Source organism: Periplaneta americana, chromosome 17 (assembly GCF_040183065.1).
Source record: "Periplaneta americana isolate PAMFEO1 chromosome 17, P.americana_PAMFEO1_priV1, whole genome shotgun sequence".
NCBI classification, from domain to species: Eukaryota; Metazoa; Arthropoda; class Insecta; order Blattodea; family Blattidae; genus Periplaneta; species Periplaneta americana.
The window spans coordinates 19,022,728-19,045,346 of record NC_091133.1 but is presented as its reverse complement, the minus strand read 5'-3'; the positions used below and the strand labels follow the sequence as shown (position 1 = coordinate 19,045,346).

Below are 22,619 nucleotides of genomic sequence, written 5' to 3'. Positions count from 1 at the left end.
CGTCCGTTGATGTGACATATTAATGAATTTAAATACTATTATAGTCACAATCATGCCATGGATGAAAGAAAAATTTCACAACCTCGAGCGGGAATCGAACCTGCGACTTCCTGTTCTCCGGTCAGGCACTCTACCACTGAGCTATCGAGTTCGTCTCACGCCAAAGGCTTGGAATTATCCTTTCATACTGGCGACTCTGTTATAGAGTACTGTCCATAGCGTCTGATCTAGTCAGCACTGCTTATGGCTTGAAAGAAACTTTACAAATGTAATCTTCATCTTACGATGTTTGGTGACGTATACACGTCCGCTGATGTGTCATATTAATGAATTTAAATACTATTATAGTCACAATCATGCCATGGTATGAAAGAAAAATTTCACAACCTTGAGCGGGAATCGAACCTGCGACTTCCTGTTCTCCGGTCAGGTGCTCTACCACTGAGCTATCAAGTTCGTCTCACGCCAAAGGCTTGGAATTATCCTTTCATACTGGCGACTCTGTTATAGAGTACGGTCCATAGCGTCTGATCTAGTCAGCACTGCTTATGGCTTGAAAGAAACTTTACAAATGTAATCTTCATCTTACGATGTTTGGTGACGTATACACGTCTGTTGATGTGACATATTAATGAATTTAAATACTATTATAGTCACAATCATGCCATGGTATGAAAGAAAAATTTCACAACCTCGAGTGGGAATTGAACCTGCGACTTACTGTTCTCCGGTCAGGCGCTCTACCACTGAGCTATCGAGTTCGTCTCACGCCAAAGGTTTGGAATTATCCTTTCATACTGGCGACTCTGTTATAGAGTACTGTCCATAGCATCTGATCTAGTCCCGCTCGAGGTTGTGAAATTTTTCTTTCATACCATGGCATGATTGTGACTATAATAGTATTTAAATTCATTAATAATAATAATTATTATTATCATTATTATTATTATTTATTTATTTATATTTAATGTGCTGTACAACAGCCAGTGGCCAATTACAGTTCAGCACAAATATAACAAAAACATAATACAAAAATAATTATTACACATAAATACAATTACAATTAATTACAATAATGACGATGAATGGATAACTAAGAATACTATGAGACAATGATAATTGAGTATAATGCCTAAAAGAATACAGAAATGATACATCGTTGCCAAGAGCAAACTAAGTCTATACATTGAAGGGATCGAATTCGCAGCCATGAATGTTGGCATTTTTAATGCATCTGGAGACTGGTGAAAGACATTTCGAATTTCTAATATAAAAAAGTTTGTGGGCTCTCATATCTTTTGTTGGAATACGTAAGGTAATATTGTTTAAGAAAGAGTCACAGGATATATCACCTTTGAGGACTTTACAAAAGAACCGATAATCTAGCTCATGGCGTCTAGCATATAGATTTTGACAACTAAAATATTCACATTTTCTCTCATAACTATACCCGGAATTAATGGGCAGAAATCTGAATGAACATAAGGATATAAATTTTCTTTGTATATTTTCTAATTTAGCCGAGTCCGTAGTTGTAATCGAGTTCCAAACTACAGATGCATATTCGAGTTTCGACCGCACTTATGTATAGTAAAGCATTAAAAGAGAATCGGGTGTGGAAAAAGAATAAGTTATTGACTGTATTATTCCTAGCATTCTGATTGCGTGATTGTAAATGTAATCAACGTGACTATGAAAATACAATTTACTGTCAAAGAATATTCCCAAATCTTTTACGCAATCTGTTCTGTTAATTAGAACATTATTTAGATAATAATTAAATTTCAGTGAAGAAGTTTTTCTAGAAAAGGTTATTACATTAGTTTGGATACGTTAATTTTCATACCATTGTCTTCCGACCATTTAGCGACTGAATTAATGTCACATTGAAGTGATTGACCATCACTACTACTTTTGATTGTACGAAAAATGTTTAAATCGTCTGCAAATAATAAACAGTCAGAAGTTATTCTTTTACATATGTCATCTATGAATATAATAAATAGGAGAGGACCTAAAGTAGATCCCTGTGGGACTCCGCAATTTATATTATAAGAATAAGAGTGTATATTAAACAGTCTTACACATGAAACTCTATTACTTAAATAATTTTCGAACCAGTTTACGTAGTTTACAGAAAGGCCAATATTTCCTAACTTATGAAGAAGAATATAGTGCGGAACTACATCAAAAGCTTTGCTGAAATCAAAATATATTAAATCAGTTTGTCCCTGCGTTTCAATTATTGGTACAATTTGATTTAAATATGTGACCAGGTTAGTGACAGTGGATTTAGTTTTAGTAAATCCATGTTGAGAAGAATTGAGCTTGTTTTTCACATAAAACAATGTATGTCTGTGAATAATGGTTTCAAAAATTTTTGAAAAGATATTTAGGATCAAGATAGGTCTGTAGTTTCTGACATCATTTCTTTTTCCATTTTTAAATATAGGAATAATTACAGCTTGTTTCCATAGTGAGGGAAATTCACCATTTTTCAAACTCATATTAAATATGTGGGCTAAAAGAGGAATAAATATATCAGAGCATCCTTTAATTATAAAATTTGGAATACCGTCAGTGCCAATTGTTTTTGTTGGTTTCAGTTTTTTAATTGCTTTACGAACGTCATCATGTGTTAGTTTAGGTATAGGTAATGAGTCTGTTATATTCGTAATAATGTTTTCATATGTATGGCTGTGTTTAGTCTGAACAGATTTGAAGTGATCAGCAAAAGCATTGACAATGTCTAATTGATCTGTGATGTGTTAAGAATTAATTCAGAGGGACAATTATCTGTCTTCCGAAATGATTCAACATATTTCCAAAACTTTTTTGGTTCCGTTTTAAGATGTTCATTAATATTTTGAAGCCATGATAATTTATCCAATTTAATTTTAGATTTCACAAGTTTTCTATAGTAGGAAAATGCTTGATAATAAAATTCAGTTTTGAATTTTTTATATTTTTTATGTGCATGGTCTTTCTTTCTAATAAGTTTACGTAAGGTGTTAGAAAACCATTGTGGATAACTAGACCTTTTGACTCGAGTGACAGGAACTGCCTGGGATATGACACTATTAACTACTGAACATAGTGAGCTAGCTGCATCATTAACATCAACAGCTTGGTAAACACAGGACCAATCGTAATTATAGAGACTCCAATATAATAATAATAATAATAATAATAATAATAATAATAATAATATCTTAAAAGGTTTATAAGCTTAGTCTTCTTACTTTTGTTTTATTTTAGATTGTTCCAGAGGCAGAATGTTACTGATGATGAAGAGCAAGACAAGGATGATACAATGATGATTTTTTTAGAATTTATAAATGCCTTCAGTATCTTAAGAGTCAGAAGAAGTAAATGAAAGTACCAAAGAAGAGATACTATTTATTGCCTCCGCATCACCGATGTGCAAACCATATACTAAATGTGATTGCTGTGAAAGATTCTGAACTTGTACTAGAAGATGCGGACTTCAAAAAAACTTCAAGGAGTTCCTTTGCAAAGTGTTCCAAGTTTTGGAACAAACAGAACCAGTCAAACAGGTTGCAGACCATATCAAGGATATGTGGTATCTATTTGTTAACACCTGTAGTTACGAGGTGAAACATTTTATATTATTTTTTATGAGAAATGCTATTATTGTAGTCTGACAGACTATATGAAATTATTTTTATTTTTTCAGATGCAATACAATGTATGAGTATGAAATTGTCCAACAGATCTGCAAATTAATGGAGAATGGCAGTGAAAAAATTCACAGGCCTACTAACAAGTGTCTCTGTGATAAGAGTTTTCAGTGTAGGGGAAACTGAGTTCAGAGCATGAAGGTGAAAATTGGGGGATAAAACATTTGAAAAACCAACTTCTAATGAAAATGAACAAGCAGTTCAATTGAGAAGTTCTGAAGTAGAAGGGCCTATATGCTAAAATTGATTTCGAAAAATCTTAGTGAAATTTTATCCATTTATAAATCATTACTGTTGTTACTAAAAGCATATTATAGTCTTTTAAATATAATGTTTCTGTCATATATTATGATAAACTTTTAATTAACTTAATATTTGTCATGTGAGAGAAACACCTTAGATACTTTTAAAGGTATATTTAATTACCTTTCTTTTTTCACATATAGGCATCCATTATTTTCTTTCAGAGTAGACACATTCTAGGGTTGTGGATGGTATCATAATACTTACTATTTACAGTGACAGTAATTATAACTTACTTTTTCTGGTAAGTAAATGTAACTGTAACTTACCAACTCTGACTTTATGTGTTTATTTAAATATGTGATTACTAAATAAAACACTATTATAAAATTTTTTTGAAGTAATGAGGTAATTAATTACCCAAATTTAAAGTTACATGAGTGACGTAATCATCAAATAATCTACATATGAGAAAAAGGAAGATAAGTATATAAATGTACCTTTGTGCCAAATCAGGAACAGAACTGCTGGGAGTGTATTTCCCCTCATGACCTCCCAAAGCACTAGGCGTCATTCTACTATTGCCAAATTTTTGTACAATACTGGTTTGTTGCACAACTGACTGTAAACAAAAAGCATACATACACCATAGACATTTGACATTCACCAGATACAAACTTTTTAAAAGATGAAAGCACAAAATTTAATCAGAATTAGCATATAAGCAACTACACATAAATTTTCTCAAAATCTGTGCTTCAGTGGCTGGCCATGATAATGTCTTTGAAAAATATTGGAGTGCAAGAGGTCAAATGACTTTATTGTCAAACGCCTGGCATTAGAAAACAACAACAACAACACAACACACAAATTTTACTCTAGACCATCATTATCATTTTTCTTTTTCTTATTAGCTTTCATTGCTTCTTTACTTGTAACTTTTTTTATTCTGTAAACTGCCATCGTTTGTTTGTGTACTTGTTTACCTTTTTTCTTACTCTGTTATCGTTCATCATCTATTTGTTCTTGTAATGTTTTGTATGCTTTGTCTAATGGCAACCTCTAATTTGAGGGAGATCTGGTAAATAAATAAATAAATAAAAAGTATATAATATTGATACAGGCCTATATATTTTCAAGAAGGTAATTTTCTTATAAAATTTTGTACTCTGCATCAATAACAAGCTGACATCATAGTTTCACATACATTTCCCACATTTCACAATAATTCAATTCTTTTATCATATTATTAAAAATTATATTCGCGCCTATAGTTTATTTTCTTGAATTATTATTCTAAAATATGGTTCAAGTAGATATACCAATATGACAATACTGCACAAACCCACATAACATAGCTCCCTGTATAGCTATCTATTTCTAACAGCCTAATATGTCCTTATGGAAAGTGGTATTTAAATGTAATATGGATATCAAAATATATTAGCAGTTTATAATGAGACTCAAAATACATATAACTCATTTCTTGTCAAATAATCATCAGTACTGTGAAATCTGACCATAGAAGGAGAAGCTGTAAAACTAATTGTTTCTGCCTACTTATAAAATAGAAGTGAGTGCAGGGGGTGGGGTAAAATCAGTAACTGTCAGTACTTTAAGAAAGGAAGATTCATACCTACCTGCACATCATGCAGTCCTTTATAATAATTATTTTGTGCTAGAGGCAGTAGAAATTTAGATAGAAATATCATGCTCCAAATTAACAGTAATTCCGAGGATAACAATTAATTTCTCTGAAATATTCATTTTTCCTTTAATACGAACTACACTATTTCTTTTGTCAGTTAATTCTACATAATCCAAAAGAAAAAAATCACAAAGAAAAGTGTCTACCTTGATTTGGACTATATCACATCTCTGTACTGTTGAGTTCAAAGAGACCATTAATTTGTATTAAAATTTTTTTATATTTCAAGTGTATAATTCCGAGACACATAAATAACTTGTAGGCTGAATGTGAACAAAATATATATTGTACGTCTAATAGCTTTGGAGAAATCATTGTACTGAGAGACAGACCAAAAGATGGCTTATTCAAAACTTCTCTTTCAGTACAACAGATACCGATAAATGTCAAAATACAATTCTGTATTATGAATTTATTATATGCAATTAGTATAATAGGAAAGTAAACATAAATCAACTATGAATCTCTTAAATGTAAACAAACGGTCTACAGACAAAACATAATTGTGTAAGTGACAAAGACAAATTTTCTGATATGAATGTCCTGTAATGAAATTAGAACTTTTTATTAAAATCTTTATTAATTGTACAGTTTACTTCAGTTCTTTCACTACAAAATTCTTTCTTACTGATACTTTTTACTAGAGTGCAAAACTGAAATTTCAAACAATGTGACATACCATATTGGGAGATGGACTTTGATTACCTCGTCGCTGCCCTTTTCTAATGGGCTCTGTTGACCATACATTAATTACTGAAATTAAATACAAAATATAAATAAGTTGCAACAAATGTTTACAGAAGCATTTCCGCAAGTATCAATGAAGTATCATTGCACTATACTTATCATGAGGAGAGCAAATTTCATTACTAATAATTAATTTTAATGCTGATGGAACAGAATGAACCAAATTACACAATATAATGATAATGGCAATAACAGTGGTGATGGTGTGGTGACGACAAACTGAAGATGTAATTATGACGATACTGAGATGGTATTGACAGCAATGGTGGTGCACAAGATGATCAATAAAAAGTATATCAACATAATTATTAAGTCACACAGTGATGTTTAAGTGAACATCAAAACGTATTTTCTCGATTACCTCGCACACCCTACTTTTGAAAGGTTCCCCCCACCCCACCAAAAACAAAAAAATAAATAAATCTTTCAACAAATACATTCACGACAAATCAAAAACATTAAACACAAATGCATTTCATTTAACAATATATTTTATCTTGGAACAGTGCCAGGGCCTTTAGTTGGCACATTTCTATCGAAACTGTGTACCTAAGCTGCCATTTCTCCACTGTACATTCGATTAGCTTGGCCTCCACACTGGGAAATTTAGTTTTCTGGCCATGAAAAGCTCTCCTGTTTCCATTGTTACTTAATAACAGTTCCTTCTTTTTCCTCCAGTTTCTAATGCAACTTTCACTTACATCAGATGATTTTCATGTTCCTCCATATATTCGATAATTTAAAGTTTTTCGCTGCAAGTAAAGGACCATTATCTCAGTTGACTTAATGTAAAATGTCAACATACATGCCCAACTTGGAGTCAGGCCACAAAGGGAAAACACTGGAGGAGAGGGTTCAATCCGGTGCTGTGGATTGAACTTCAATGTAGCTCAATGGTGAGAGTGCTTGGTACATAGAAGCAAGGACCCGGGTTCGATCCCCGGCACTGGAGCGAATTTTTCTCCTCTAATATTAATTGTTATCATAACAGATATATTCTGTAGGACCAAAAAAATAATAATCTTTACGTATATTCTTCGAGCAACAGTGCATATTACTGTATAGATTACTGTGTATATTACTGTGAAATCCCGACCACCAAGTCACTCAACTGAGTGCACTCTTTGTATAATGGCAGTTGAATTAATATAAAATGTCAATAGGCCCTACACATGCCCAACTTGGAGTCAGGCTGCAAAGGGAAACACTGGAGGAGAGGGGTTCAATCCGGTGCTGTGGATTAAACTTCGGCGTAGCTCAATAGTGAGAGTGCTTAGTACATAGAACCAAGGACCCAGGTTCGATTCCTGGCGCCAGAGCGAATTTTTCTCCTCTAATATTAACTGTTACCATGACAGATACATACTGTAGGACCAAAAAATAATAATCTTTATGTATATTAATGGAGTAGGACTATACACTTATTTAGATGATATTACTGTGTGCAGTAGGCCTACTCGTCAACTATATTATGATAAAAACTCGAGAGTTTCTTGAAGCTGTAAAGAAATGTGATCTTACTCTTAATGAAAGCAAATTTAAATTCTCTCCTGAATCCATTAACCTCTTAGGTTGTACAATTATAAATAACACTATTAAACCTGATTCTGATCATATTCGTTCTTTACTGGATCTATCAATTTTATTAAAGATTAGAAATCACTAGAAAGAGCAATACTTTCCCACTGCGTGCTAAATGGGTACGAAGATTTTTTGATAAAATAAGACCCTTAATACAATGAAGAGAATCTTCTATTTCTACTCTGTGTGTACAGCCTTCAAGGAAATAAAATCTGATATTGCCAAATCAATTATAGTCTCCATAGAGGAAGGAGTTGGCGGCCGGGTAGCTCAGTTGGTTGAGCAGCTGACTACAGACTGGAAGGTCCAAGGTTTGATCCCGAGTGGTGACGGGATTTTTTCTCGTTGCCAAACCTTCAGAACGGCCCCAAGGTTCACTCAGATGACCATAAAATTGAGTACCGGGTCTTTCCCGGGGGTAAAAGGCGGTCAGGGCATATAGCATATAATCCCCAAGGGGAATGAATAAATTGAGAAATATAATGGGATAATTTGAGTGACTACAAAACTGAACTTAAAATCTCGAGGTCTTCCAGTCATACAATGGGAAAATGTTCTTCAGGAATCCTTAAATGCTAAATGATCTCTGTTATGTACAGCAACTAACACAATGCCATATGAACATATGCTTTCACACACTAGATGCTCTGTGAATGGATCAATGCTACCACCGACAACCAACATCAAGCACCATATTCATGAGAACAAATGCTCATGCAAACAAGTTCGATCCTTAGTTGAGGAAATTCAATTGATAGAGGCAAATTCTTCCTATTTACACATACGAATATCTAATGGAAGAGAGATAACTGAATCTAATCGACAACTTGTTCCAGAAGGACAGGTGCTTATTTAGAATATCACTATTTCTAAATCATCACAAAGTCTAAGAACGACAGAAAGAGATGAATGAGGCTTATAGAATAAGTGAGATTAAGTCAAATGAGAACAATGTACCTCACTATTCTGGCAGCGCAGTGAATCCCCCTCCCCCCACTTACTTCTAGCACTATATACTATATTTGTTTTGTTTAGTTTATACAGAGTGATTCAGAACTTGTATTACAGAAGAATAAGAGGGTACTAAAACAAGCATTTCTCATTGATCAATGTGTGTCTTATTTCGCATTGGTACACAACATTTGTTTCAGTGTTGTGACAATTTGCCATGTTGTGAATGTTTGTTGTTGCTATGTGCATTGATGCGTCAATGTCTATTGTTTTTAGGTACATTAATTGAAAGCTCAGTCATCAGAGAATCAACATTAAAAAATGGAGTGTTATAACCTGAGAAAACTAGCCGAAATGAATTTGGTTTTTGCATCAAAGCACAGTGATACCCCAGTTCGCAAGTTTTGTGTTGTAAACTGATAAAGAAACTGTCACATGGGATGGTATTTTATCATATACAACCAGCACATTTTGGAGCAGATAAATTCATATTCCTTTGCAGTCACACCTCATCAGTTGAGATTTAGTGTCAATGTGTGGAGTGGCATCATTAACGACACACTACTCGATCCACAATATCGATTAAGGGTAGAAAATTTCAGGAACTTTCTGGTAAACACCCTGCCTGTTTTATTGGAAGAGGTACTGCTTGCAGTATGTGTCAAGACACGACTCCAGCATGATGGAGCTCCTGTGCACTTCAGTCTTGCGGCAGGGTAACAGCTGAGAGTAACATTTGGTGACATGAATAATTCATTGGTTATCAAGGTCATGCCCATGGCCAGCAAGATCGCCAGATCTTAATCCGCTTAACTTCTTCTTCTGAGGACATCTAAAGACCCTAGTGTACACCACACCTGTAGACCATTTCGGTGATCTTCTTCTATGAATTGTCTATGTCTGTAATACAATACGTACTTGTTTTGTATTATACATATAGCTCAACTGATGAATGATCGTTTGCGTTTGTAAATTTAATAATCTGATTGGCTATGTATTGTATATTGTATTGATGTAGCTCAGTCGGCAGACTCGCTGGGCTGCTGATCCGGGGCTGTGTTCGGACTTGGGTTGGATCCCCCTTTGGTCTCACTGAATGGTTTCTTCCGAGGTTTTCCCCAGCCGTGGGACTGAAGCCGGATTGTCTATAGCGAGTCCTCGGCATCACTTCATTTCACCCCTTTGATTTGATTACCTGGTTGGGTTTTTCCGAGGTTTTCCCCAACCAAAAGGTAAATGCCGGGTAATCTTTTGGCGAATCCTCGGACCTCACCTCATCATCGTAGAAAATTACTAAATTGTAAAACTGTAAAAATTGTAAAATATTGCAAACATTTGTAAAAATTGTAATTGTAATATTGTAAAATTTTGATTTGTTCCACATCTTAAAGCTTCATTGCTCATGTAAGATCTATGGAATATAATAAATGAATGAATGAACTACACCTGGCATATTTCAACAGATGCGGTAGTCAATGCTTCAACGATGCCAGTATTGTTTACAAGAAATGGGGCGTCAGTTTGGAGCTTTTCTGTAATGCACAAGTTGTCGAGCATCATTGTCTGTTGTTTTTTATTGAAAGCTCAGTCATCAGAGAGTCCAGCCACTGACCTTTGCATGAATGATTGCCTACCAGCCACAACACTGAAACAAGTGTAGCGCTGTACCAGTGTGAGATAAGACACATATTACTTACTTACTTACTTACTGGCTTTTAAGGAACCTGGAGGTTCATTGCCGCCCTCACATAAGCCTGCTATGGGTCCCTATCCTGAGCAATATTAATCCATTCTCTATCATCACATCCCACCTCCCTCAAATCCATTTTAATATTATCTTCCCATCTATGTCTCGGCCTCCCTAAAAGTCTTTTTCCCTCCGGCCTCCCAACTAACACTCTATATGCATTTCTGGATTCACCCATACGTGCTACATGCCCTGCCCATCTCAAACGTCTGGATTTAATGTTCCTAATTATGTCAGGTGAAGAATACAATGCATGAAGTTCTGTGTTGTGTAACTTTCTCCATTCTCCTGTAACTTCATCCCTCTTAGCTCCAAATATTTTCCTAAGCACCTTATTCTCAAACACCCTTAACCTATGTTCCTCTCTCAAAGTGAGAGTCCAAGTTTCACAATCATAAAGAACAACCGGTAAGACACATATTACTAAACGAAAAATGTTTGTTTTAGTACTCTCTATCTACGATATTCTTCTGTAACATAAGTTCTGAATCATCCTGTATATTCAAGAAAGCTTGTTTAATATGCTGCATAAAGCCTACTTCTGGTTCTACTTATAGTGAAATTTTATTACATTAACATTAAAATAATATGACAGGGGGCTGCGTGAATATATGTATTTAATTTTTTTATCATTAAGAATGTTTTTTTATTGTTCATATTTTTTATTATTATGGATATGATTAATGCTTATTCTCTTGCAAGTTGATTATGTAACACTCGACAGATGGCAGTCATATATATGCAATATCTAGAGGAGACTTCTCGAACCTCGTGTTATGCTAAAAGTGTTCCATTTTCTCCTTAGTTGTACCTCGAACAAAGACATAGGCTATTCAGTCAAAATACAATCAGAATTTATCTTCGGTGGCAAATTTTCTCCAAAAACATGAAAAAACTTGGGCCTATAATAGGTTTGATTTAACACTAGAATAAATAAAAACAGGTAATCATCTAGTTAACAAAAATTACTTTTACCAATATTTTAATCAACAATACTGTAATGTATAACAGTATACTTACTTGGCATTTCAGGTGGCGTTTCCTTCTTCACATACTTCCCTACAACACCTTCCTTTATAGTTCTTAAGTCTTTTTTTCTGGATAGCATTTTTTAAGTTTCTGCAGTCTATGAAATCGCTCACTAAATCGTAAGAAACAGCTTTCAAGCCTAATTTCAAATGTAATAAATTATTACATTTTTCGTGTTGTTTCTTTCCTATAGAAGACAGAAAATGTTCTGAAGTAAAAACAGTTTGAAAATATTGTACATTCTTTTTATGTAGTATACTGTCATACCTAAATCTAAATAAATATGAAAGCATATAACTATATACATTTTAAGGTTTCATTATAATACTGCACTTCATTTTAGAGTAGAGGCAAAGAATTACAAGCTATTTTGTTAATTTTAGCAGCACCACCTATGGCCAGATGTGGGAGATAGTAGCGACATCTGTGACTAACCTTGCAACAGTCCTCAGTCTTCTGTCACTTAAACTATAGGGTTGCCAGGTTTTCAGAATGCCTGTAAAGGACAGGATGAGGTAGAGCCTCGATGTGTTATGTCCATCACAAGAAAAATGCATATAATTTGAGAGAACACCATATGCACACCATGCCATATTATTATTGCCTTAGTTTTGTACATACCTAAAAATATTTACACTAAATTACATCTTATTGTAATTCTATTACTTGAGATTTAGATTAAAAATAATTGAAATAGGTTTGTGGTACTTAAATTATCCAATAAAATCACGATTTCATATGTGTCAAAGAAAGAACAATTGTTTGTAATACAGTGTAAGTCTGATTGGTGAAATATGTGACTAATCAGCGATGTAAGCAATGGAGGAGAAAAGGAACTGGCCATCCTATCCCATTATCTTCTGATTTATGAGTGATGCCTTATTGGTGTCACTTATGAGATTCCAATCTGTCTTTGGACAGTTGACTAAACATAAACAACCACTGATTTGCAGTGAAAAGTATAGGCCTACATATTTATAAACGAAATTTATTGAATTACTGTATACTACAAAGCATCTTAAGATTATTGATATTTTGTTTCTTTTTTAGCATTAGCTAGGGAAGTTGAATCTAACTTAATGCTTCAACACATAAATAACAACTATGATTAAAACTTAAGGTAGGCCTACTAACTTGGACCTCAGCTTTCATGAATCTCTGGAACATCTGTTGCTTTTATCCCTCACTTATTTTTCGTAACTGACATACAGCAGAAGCATACAGAAACAGTGCATTCTTTCATTTTTTCTCTAATGTGATAATTTAACATATTCTAAGATATTCGTGCATAAAAGACATGGAATATTAACAGAAAATATGAAAAATGGCCATTCTTTTACTACCTAGTCTTTAAATACGGAATTTTGAACGTTCTGTATGAGGTCAATAAGGGACAAGCTTTCACAGTCTCAAATACGAGATGTCCTGTATAACTTTTAGTCCCGTACATTGCAAGACACCACCTCAATATCTGTGCGTCAGTGGCTGACCCTGACAATATCTTTGAAAAATATTGGAGTGCAAGAGGTCAAATGACTTTATTGTCAAACGCCTAGCATTAGAAAACAGCAATAACATTGCAGGACACCTGGCAATCCTACTTAGTTCTTCCTTCATCCAAATCATTCTAACCTTGTCACATTTCTCAACCTCAAATCACTTGCCTTTCTCCTCATCTAACCTAACTTAACCTTTAACACCCAATATTTACGGAAATACATGCCAGCGGAGGATAAAACATAATGCATTACCATTAATATCTACCAAATACGATAAACCCACAATGTCGTTAAAGTAAATAATTACGCCACTTGATATGGATAAATTGCAATATAGCGAACGCCAGTAGGGGAAGTTATCCTCACCCACATGAAATGTGCATTCGACACAACACTCGCCTATCACGTAGAGTGTCTGGTGAGCTAGTAGGGGAAAAGTGGAAAGGGGTTGTGGGCGGAGCTTAGCGTTCGCTGTATTACGATTTTACCCTTGATATAATTGTAGACCTATAATCTTGTTTTAAATATGGTGTATAAATATATAATCCTTCAATTTATGTACAGGTATTGACTAAATAGGCCTACGCAGAATGAACATAACGCTCTAGAAATTAACACAATAAATGTGCAGTATAACAGTATCGGTAGTAACAGTGCAGTAGCAGGAGAAAAAATAAATGAGATAATTTCAGTTCATTGTCAATAGCAGACCAAAATTTTCGCTTTTTTTGGGGCACAGGCAAATGAAAATTGCTGACACCGAGACAAATCATTTTCCTTACGAATGGATTCCTTAAAGAACTAGGCCTACCGTAAGAAAATCTGATGGTGTCTCATAATTTATGTTCTAAAGAAAAGCAGTTTGTTGCAATTTCTCGTAATTTATTTCTACATGCATATATATGACCCATCTACAACAATTACAGTTTGATAACATTACATAAAGTATTAGACTTATAAGATTTAATGAAGGCAAATTCTAACCCCAATTTACTCAACGTTCGTAAAGTCTTCTTCGCAATAATGGTTAAACTTTCAACAACTCGCCTTTAAATTATAAATGTAAGGAATTTCATACCTTTACGTTAGCCAAAAAACTAGAATAGTTATATCCGTATTTGTCACTACACTTTAATCGCAAATGTTACAGCAAAATACGAAAACTTTCAGTTGTCATACACAATAGATTAATGATCACACTGATTTTCTTCCTTTCCTTCGCAATCTTGTTTATTTTAATTTCAAAAACGTCTCCATAATTTCTTTCCTGGTACAAGCATTTTCCTCAGTGAGTATGTTCCTTAACCTTAAATTATAACTCCATGATCATTCCTTGCTATTTGTAATATCCTCTTTATTTTCTTGTTATTCTCAGATCACAGACATGTCACAGGGTGATTCTCATGATTATATATTTTCTACATGTTGCCAGATTACATTTCTGTCGTCGATTTATCTATGATTACATACTTTATTCCAAGATGTTTTGTGTTCAATGGAAAATAAATCAATTCTAATGTCATTTCACAGTCTAGTACATTATACATAGTCAGTCACGAAGTTTGAGTTTTGAGGGTACTAGGAACTAGTCTGTGCTGGTACTATTTCACATTGTCTGTAATGAGGAGATTGTAGCGATCCTAGTGGGCAGCAACTATCTATGGATGCATATTTATTACGTATGAGCTTCGTAACTGTATATACTAGACTGTGTTCATATCATGAGAGTTTAATTTTAAAATTAATTAAGAATAAATTTAATTATTTAAATGGATTGATATAATTAATACTATTTAAGTACCTATTTTTAAACGTCACTTAAATTTCAATTTTATCAGTTTGTCATTAATTTATAGGATCAAACTACTCAAAGCTCATGCAATAATACTGCATTATTATACTATAAAATATTTCATTATATTTTATTATGGATTATGTTAAGTAACTATTGCCAATTGATATCTTAACCGGACACAAACGAGCAAAGAAATATCGGAGTAAATAATAAAAATAAAAATTATGAGGCCCTTGAACAGGAAAGTTCAAAGATCAGATTGTGATTATGTAGTTCATTCTTTATCATTCCCGCAAAAGAGCAATCACTTATTTAAATATTTTGTTACCGTACTACATGTCTTTAACGAAATAGGACGTCATATTTAAAGACATGTCGATTTCATGGTGTGACTTCTTTGCAGGATGGGTTGGTGGTATGAATTATTTTATCTTCTATATAAGTAAAGTAAAATGTAAGCCCCTCCCTTTGTAAATACACAATAATTATTAATAACATAGATAAAATCTGTAACATTTTCTGTAACTCTGATCAAAAGTTTTGATATTTTTCATTTTAAGAACTTATCCACCCAACATTTTAAATACCAGTACCGGTACTTATTGCATGTAAAATTAACTTTTGGTTTCCTATAATGAAACACTAATCTTAAGTGTACAATATTAATGACTTTGACATTATTCTATTGTATATTGAAAGTGGAATCCGAATAAAATATTTTGTTCATAATTTCGAATGCAAAGTCATGTAAGAAGTTCCCAAAGCATTTTGCATATTCTTAAAGTAAATATGACAAGTATGTATAAATAAAATATTGACATGATGAAATTACACTTTCTTTTATAGATTCATGTAGATAACATTCGAAAAGAAAATTTTTAAGTTCAAGTGTAAATGAAGTCATAAATAATTATTCATTTGTTATATTTTCTTTAATTATGTAACCTTGGAAAAAATTTTTTTTTTTCTATTTCTATTTATTCATATAATTGAACCTACTCACTGCGTGTGTGTAAACTATCTGGGAAGTGCTGTAAGAGATATCACATCCTGAGATGTGAGAAAAGAGTAAAATCAGATGATAAGAACTCAATAAATTCCAACAATACATGCACACTATGCACTATTCAAAGTTATTATTAATAGGATACTCATGTGCCTAAATATTTTATGAGAAGGGCACTTTTATTAAGATAAATTTACATTATTAAAAATATAGTAGGCTACATTTCACAGCTGAACAGCTGTATCATTTAAATGCAGATAAAGAGAAATTTTTTTTAAAAAGTTGTAGGAAAAAATAAATTATTTTTTACCACGTACATTGTTTTGTAATATCCATTCCTTCCAGTAACGAGGTGAAGAAAGCATGCACATCAATTACTTGTATCCAGACACAGTTTACCTTTTCTTTCATAAAAAGTAAATATTAAATTCAGACATGCATCATTTTCACGAGACAAATTTTCTGACACCTCAATTAATTGTAGGCCCACTCAATAGGTACTGCACTAACATTGTCTGTGGTTGCATTCCTAGAAGAATCTATACCGTACTATAAACTCTAGCAGGGTTGTTAAATGGAGGAAAAGAGAGAAGACAAAGTAATGATACAGAGTTGAAGATGAAAGAAAAGTAAGAGTATGTGAACTGAAGCAAATAACAAAACCTATCAGATTATTTTAATCTGGTTAGTACGGTAATATTTATGTTACGCCTCATTAAAAATTTATAAAGTAGAATGAGTGACTTTTCAGACAAATGGTAACAATTTATTTTTGCAGGTATTTGTGGACTAGCAGTCGGACATCCTGCAGACACAATCAAAGTTCGAAAGCAAACATTTCATGAGATGAGAAGCATACAGATTGCTATTCAAACATTCAAGTACGAAGGTGTAAGTTTTATGGAAGTACCTAATAATAAATATTACAGTTAGTAAAATATACTGGTAAGTTATCAGTAATATTTTAATTCACTGAGATAATAGTACTTTATAATCTCGTAAGCAGGACCAGATTTTGAAAGTAAACAACAGGGACACTTCTTAGTTGAATGTTATCTTCACTACGTAGCCTATATTTATAAGGAAAAATAGATAATTAGGCAAGAGAAAATTGTACCGTACTACAATTGTCACATTAATATCTCCAATGGTGCAATTCTAATTTTTAGCAACTGGTTCTCTCTGCTAATAAGTGAAGATTTAATACCGTAATTCTAATATCAAAAATATTAAGTAAGGTAATAATAAGCAGCTACAGATAAAGAAAAATTTCAGCGCAATATGCCATTGCAGAATTACATGTAGAATAACTTAAAAACTAGCAAATGATGACTCGTGTCACAAAGTGCTGTACACAAAATTCACAACAATTAACTAGAGGATAGAGGGGCAGAGAAGGCCTGACGGCCTTATCTCTACCAGGTTAAATAAATAAATACTAATAATACTAATACTAGCTTTGAATATCTGCCCACACCAACGTATTATTTGAAACATCTGAAAATACATCTACACATCCACTTAAATCCTCTACTGTTACATCAAGTTAATTCAACATTGTAAATTTTCAGCACATCATCACTTCTTAGCAACATTATATTGCATTTTTGGTCCAGGAAAATAATAGTAAAAATATGAGTCTTTTTCTTCGTCTAAATGGACCGCAAACGCAATATGGTGTTGCTACAAAGTGGCAGGACTGATTGTTTTCATAAAAGACGACTATTTTCCCTAGACCAAAAATACAATATGTACAGTATGAAATTGCTACGAAGTGACAGTGATGTATCGAACAACTTTTCACTTTTTGAAACATCAACTGCTGTATCATCTATTTTATTTTTCTTAGACGTACCACTACCACCACTACTAAAACAACTTGATCACAGGCTTAAACACTTCGTTACACTACATACCGGTACTTTGATTACTATCTAGATACAGACAATACATAATGTTATCGAATGCTACTGGCTCAATTACAAATAATGCAATCTATATTGTCAAGACTCTTAATAAAAAATAGTTTATTCATTCAAATGTCATAAAAAAAATAAGAGAGAGATGCATTTACCGTTAGCTGTTACTCATTTAGCACTGCACAAGGGGCACATATGAGAAGGATTGTCTTTCCAGTTAGCAGCAATTAACAATCTCATCTACAGATTCAATTCCTTTACAAAAGCAGTACCGTAATACTGGTTGACTTAAGAGCCACCATCCAAATATCTCATCAAACCATCCTACAGAAACAACAGTCACAACCGAAATAAAGCAAGCCCTAAAATAACTCATGAGAATAAATAAGGTTGTATTCCAATGAACACTGTCACATGTAGGAATCGAGGGCAATGAGTCAGCTGACCTATTGGCCAAGAAAGGAACACAATTACAACTCAGGCAGAAACCTATTCCACAGTCTTTGAAATAGGCGGGGCAGGGGGGGAGGAAGCCATGGCGCATGCGCAAAGTATTGTTAATCATAGGCCTAGTATTCCAAGGCTTGCCCAGCTCTGCCTAGAATATTTCTCTGCCATATTGTGGCGTGACAACAGTAGACTTGGTAAATAAATTAAAGGGCTGGAGAAACATTCAAGATTACTGGAAAACATTCATAACTAGACCAAGAAAGGACGCAGTGGGCAAATTTAGATTAGCAACAGGACACGACTGCTTAGCTGAACATCTTAAAAAGACAGGAATACTCACAACAGACAAATATCCCATTTGCAGTGCATGCCAGTGTTATGAACTCTCTAGTATGCTCAGGTTAAAATACACACTCCCAGAGGGCAAGAAATATTTCTAAATTGTATTGGGATACCATATTTTGTATGAATCAGTTGTAATTTTCATTAGTAGCCCTAATTTGTGTAATTTTTTGTTATGAAGTTGTAGTTGTAATTGTAATTGTTTATAATGAGATGCCAGATATGTAATGGATTGAATTCCAATTCAAGCCACGTTACAACAACATAAAAAATTGTAGGAGAAGTATTAAAAGAAGAAAACGAAGTAATAGGTACTGGTATCTTATTAATAGACATCGGATTTTTAGGCACTAAAAATTGCAGTTTTAGGCGCCTAAAATAAGCTCAAAATTTGTAAAATTAGGCTCTATTTTAATTAAAATAGGCATTTTAGACACATCAAGGTATCATACTTATTTCTTTCACTGAAATTTTTAGTTATACACTAAAATACGCACAAAAAGTATGTTTAAACATTAAAAAAGAATACTATATTATATTTATAAACAGAGCTGCACAAATTTAATATATTGAAACTAATGAAATAATGATTATTGATATCAAGATTACTCATTTTAAGTTATTGAAATTCAGTTCCATGCTCAGACTTTATTATAATTATCTGCACAGTACACCACCAGAATTTTTTCTAAATTCTCCACAGTTAACCTTTGCCTTTCGTCACTGAGAATCGTTTTGAAAGCAGAAAAACTTCTTTCAACCGAAACTGATGTGACAGGCGCAAATTTTAAATTAGGTACAATAGAAACATCAATACTTACTGGAACATTTACACTTTCCCCCGATATCACTCTTGATACTTTTTCCAACAATGAAAATCCTACATTCTTATTTAATACGTTGTCCCACTTATTTTTAACTTTTTTCCCAGTTTCGCCCAAAGCAGAATGTATGTTCACTTGAGCTTCCTTTACTATTGCTATTTGGCTACAAAGAGATTGTTTTTCACGTTCTAATTGTTCAATGCTTGCAGGTATGAAAGAAAAGTTTGATGTTATGTAGGCAATATCGTTTTTCACTCGTGAGTCATTCAGACAATCTTTCACTGCTTTCACACACGCTGCACTATCAGTTTCAGGTAATTTATCAATAACTGTGACCACTTCTTTAAAATACTTAGAATAATACACCACTGACTGAATCCAGGTTCCCCATCGTGTAACAACCGGCTGAGGTGGGAGTGGGATATCTGGAAAGTTCTCTCTGAATATTGAAATCCTGGATGGGGCTTTACAAAAACATTTTTTTGTGTTAGAAATAAACGAATTGACAAGAGGAAATTCATTCCGGATTGTTTCAGAAACCCTGTGAAGGCCATGTGCTAGACAGGTTACATGCGTGAGGTTAGGATAAAATGTTTTAAGAAGTGGAGCTGCAGCAACCATGTATGAGGCAGCATCAGTACAAAACAACAGAACTTTAGAATCGTCTATATTACCTGAGTATAAAGACTGTAGGCCTTTATTTACAAAATAAGCAATGGCTTGGCTATTCACTTTCGAAAGTTCCTTAACACATACAAGGTGTGGAATCGAAGGTCCATCAGGACTAAGTTTTCCTACTACCATATTTGCTATATACCTATTCATAGGATCTGAGGTTTCATCCACAGAGACCCATATGTAAGAATCACCTATATCCTCCCGAATGGAAGCTAAAGTTTCATTGTATATTCTGTCTAAGTAATTTTTTCTTAGGGTCGACTCAGATGGGATATTTTGTTTGCAGTATTTTTGTAAAAACTGTCTTAAAATCGGATTTTCAATTGCATTCCAGGGAATGTTAGCAGCAACAAACGCTCTGGTTAAATCAGCATAGAAATTGCTGCTGAGATTGGATGAAGTAGGCTGTGTTAGTAAAGTTTGTTGCAGTTGATTTTTCTGCTGAGCTTTAGCCTTATGAGCCGCTCCTTGCACATGCTGCTTTAGGTGGCACTTCTTTTCTTGCGAAATCTAAAAATGTAAAGTAAACTGAATTAAAATAAAATCCTAATTGTTGTATTGCCGTATTTCTATCACAAAGTTAGTAGGTTCGAACAATCAAAATTTTAATGATCTGCAAATACTTTAACTATCGGAATTTAAAAGGTTAAAGTGTAGTGGTCTTAAAAAGAATTATACCTCAGGATAGCTCAGTCAATGTATAAATATTATAGGCCTACTCATTAAAATTAATAGAATTTATATATTTCAACTATTGTTACATACCTGTTTGCTACAAATCTTGCAGAATATTATTTTTCCATCATAAGTGAATTCTGAATATTCTGTTAGCCATTGCCGGATCAATGTAGATTTTGCACTTATATTTTTCGGCATTATCGCGTTAAACTTCACAGGAAAACATCCTACCACTCAAAACTTCTCAACACAAATAAGGTGAGGGAAAGAGCAACTGTTAACGAGCATTAAAATGAACCGTTGTTATTGAGATTCAATTGGACAAAAATACAAAGTTCCACTTATTGTTGCATTTCCTGATAGTGTTAACATTAGGAGGGCCATTCTTTTAAATATTTTGTAACGGTTTACCCTACTAATTCGCAGTTTTACGACTTTTCATAAATATTTCAAAAACACTCTTTCTCCAAAAATTGTGATTTTATGACACTCTGAAGAGCAGTACAGCTAATCGGTTTCAGACCGAAAACAGTCATTTTTATAGTATAGTATATCTCTGAATCGGTAGCAGCACATGTTGTGATTGTTGCCTGCTTCAAAACTAAGGTTGGTTCTTTGTCGGCATTTATGCCTCCAAACATGTTAAATTCGGTGAAATCTATTGCGAGTGTCGTGAGATTCAAAACATTTTGTTTCCTTTATCAATGGTTTCATGGCCGGTGTGAAGCAAACTTTCCACTTTTTAAATGCCTTAAATTTCGCAGTGAATGCATGTATAAATTATAAAAAGTAAGGGTAAAATGCGAAACTTTACAGTGAGTTAGGCATTTTTAGGCGAATATTAACAAATTAGGCTCTAATAACCGTCTTAGGGCATTTTAGGGCACTATAAAACTCTTTGAATACCTTTCAATTTCCATAAAACACAAATATTAATAATTATTTTTACTTTTCTCCTAAAGAAACAAAATAGGCATTTGCCCTAGAATCCGATGTCTGCTTATTAATGTATTTAATAGTGTATCTTGCAATTGAGATGCAATTTATTTTAAAAAATCATGTTTTAAATACTACATTTCATTGTTGTGTATGCGGTATTAGAATTGGAAGGGGAAATGGTAGACGATTGTCGAATTAATTGCAGATGGATTTCAAGTTTGCAGATATATTATATTTCTGTCCTGATTGCCTGCATACTTTAACAGGAAACAAGGAAACAACAATGTAATAATAAATATAATGATTGCTTAAAACTGTACTGTCGTTTACATTTTAATTATGTACTTTATTGTAACATAAAAAAGCTAAAAAATGTTGTGTTAAATTAATGTTCTTACTTTCTATAAAAGAAAACAACTAATTGTTAAACTTAAAACATTGAACAATCGGGTCTACGAGCTGAGACAAGCAATTAGGATGAACTGATATGAACCAGTTGAAAGACACCACTGAATATCTCACAGAGAGAGGTACCGGTAACTTTGTGACAGTTCGGATTTTCCATTTTGACTAAAAAAGTGAAATATGTTACATACGATATTATCTCATACACATATATACACTATGACACAACAGTTCTTGCAAAACCCTGGCTGCCTTACATATCTCACTCCATAGTTTCCTGTCCTCAGTTTGTTTCCTTCCTCTTTTAACACACATTCTTCGTAAGTCACATTCAACCCCATCAATCCATTCTTTGATCTCTCTTTCCATCTTGTTTT

At 33.5% G+C, this 22,619-nt stretch overlaps 2 protein-coding genes across 5 annotated transcripts in view; one reads left to right on the top strand and one right to left on the bottom strand.

Annotated features, from left to right (window-relative positions):
* Window positions 1-14,769, bottom strand: part of sav (scaffold protein salvador) — a 78,386-nt gene extending 63,617 nt beyond the window's left edge. Inside the window, exons 1-5 of one of the 2 annotated variants that reach the window (XM_069815561.1) lie at window positions 14,285-14,769; window positions 12,143-12,203; window positions 11,699-11,894; window positions 6,332-6,405; window positions 4,445-4,566 (exon numbers count right to left, since the gene is read on the bottom strand). In XM_069815561.1, coding sequence (XP_069671662.1) covers window positions 4,445-4,566; window positions 6,332-6,405; window positions 11,699-11,786 — 284 coding nt within the window. In that variant the 5' untranslated portion in view covers window positions 11,787-11,894; window positions 12,143-12,203; window positions 14,285-14,769. The remainder of the gene's footprint in view (window positions 1-4,444; window positions 4,567-6,331; window positions 6,406-11,698; window positions 11,895-12,142; window positions 12,204-14,284) is intronic. The other variant, XM_069815562.1, reaches the window with a different exon arrangement.
* A 498-nt stretch (window positions 14,770-15,267) lies between these two features.
* LOC138692574 (solute carrier family 25 member 45) overlaps window positions 15,268-22,619 on the top strand; it is a 49,549-nt gene continuing 42,197 nt past the window's right edge. Inside the window, exons 1-3 of one of the 3 annotated variants that reach the window (XM_069815565.1) lie at window positions 15,302-15,416; window positions 16,570-16,691; window positions 16,786-16,898. In XM_069815565.1, coding sequence (XP_069671666.1) covers window positions 16,854-16,898 — 45 coding nt within the window. In that variant the 5' untranslated portion in view covers window positions 15,302-15,416; window positions 16,570-16,691; window positions 16,786-16,853. Of the gene's footprint in view, window positions 15,417-16,569; window positions 16,692-16,785; window positions 16,899-22,619 lie in introns of all 3 variants that reach the window. The other 2 variants (XM_069815563.1, XM_069815564.1) reach the window with 2 other exon arrangements.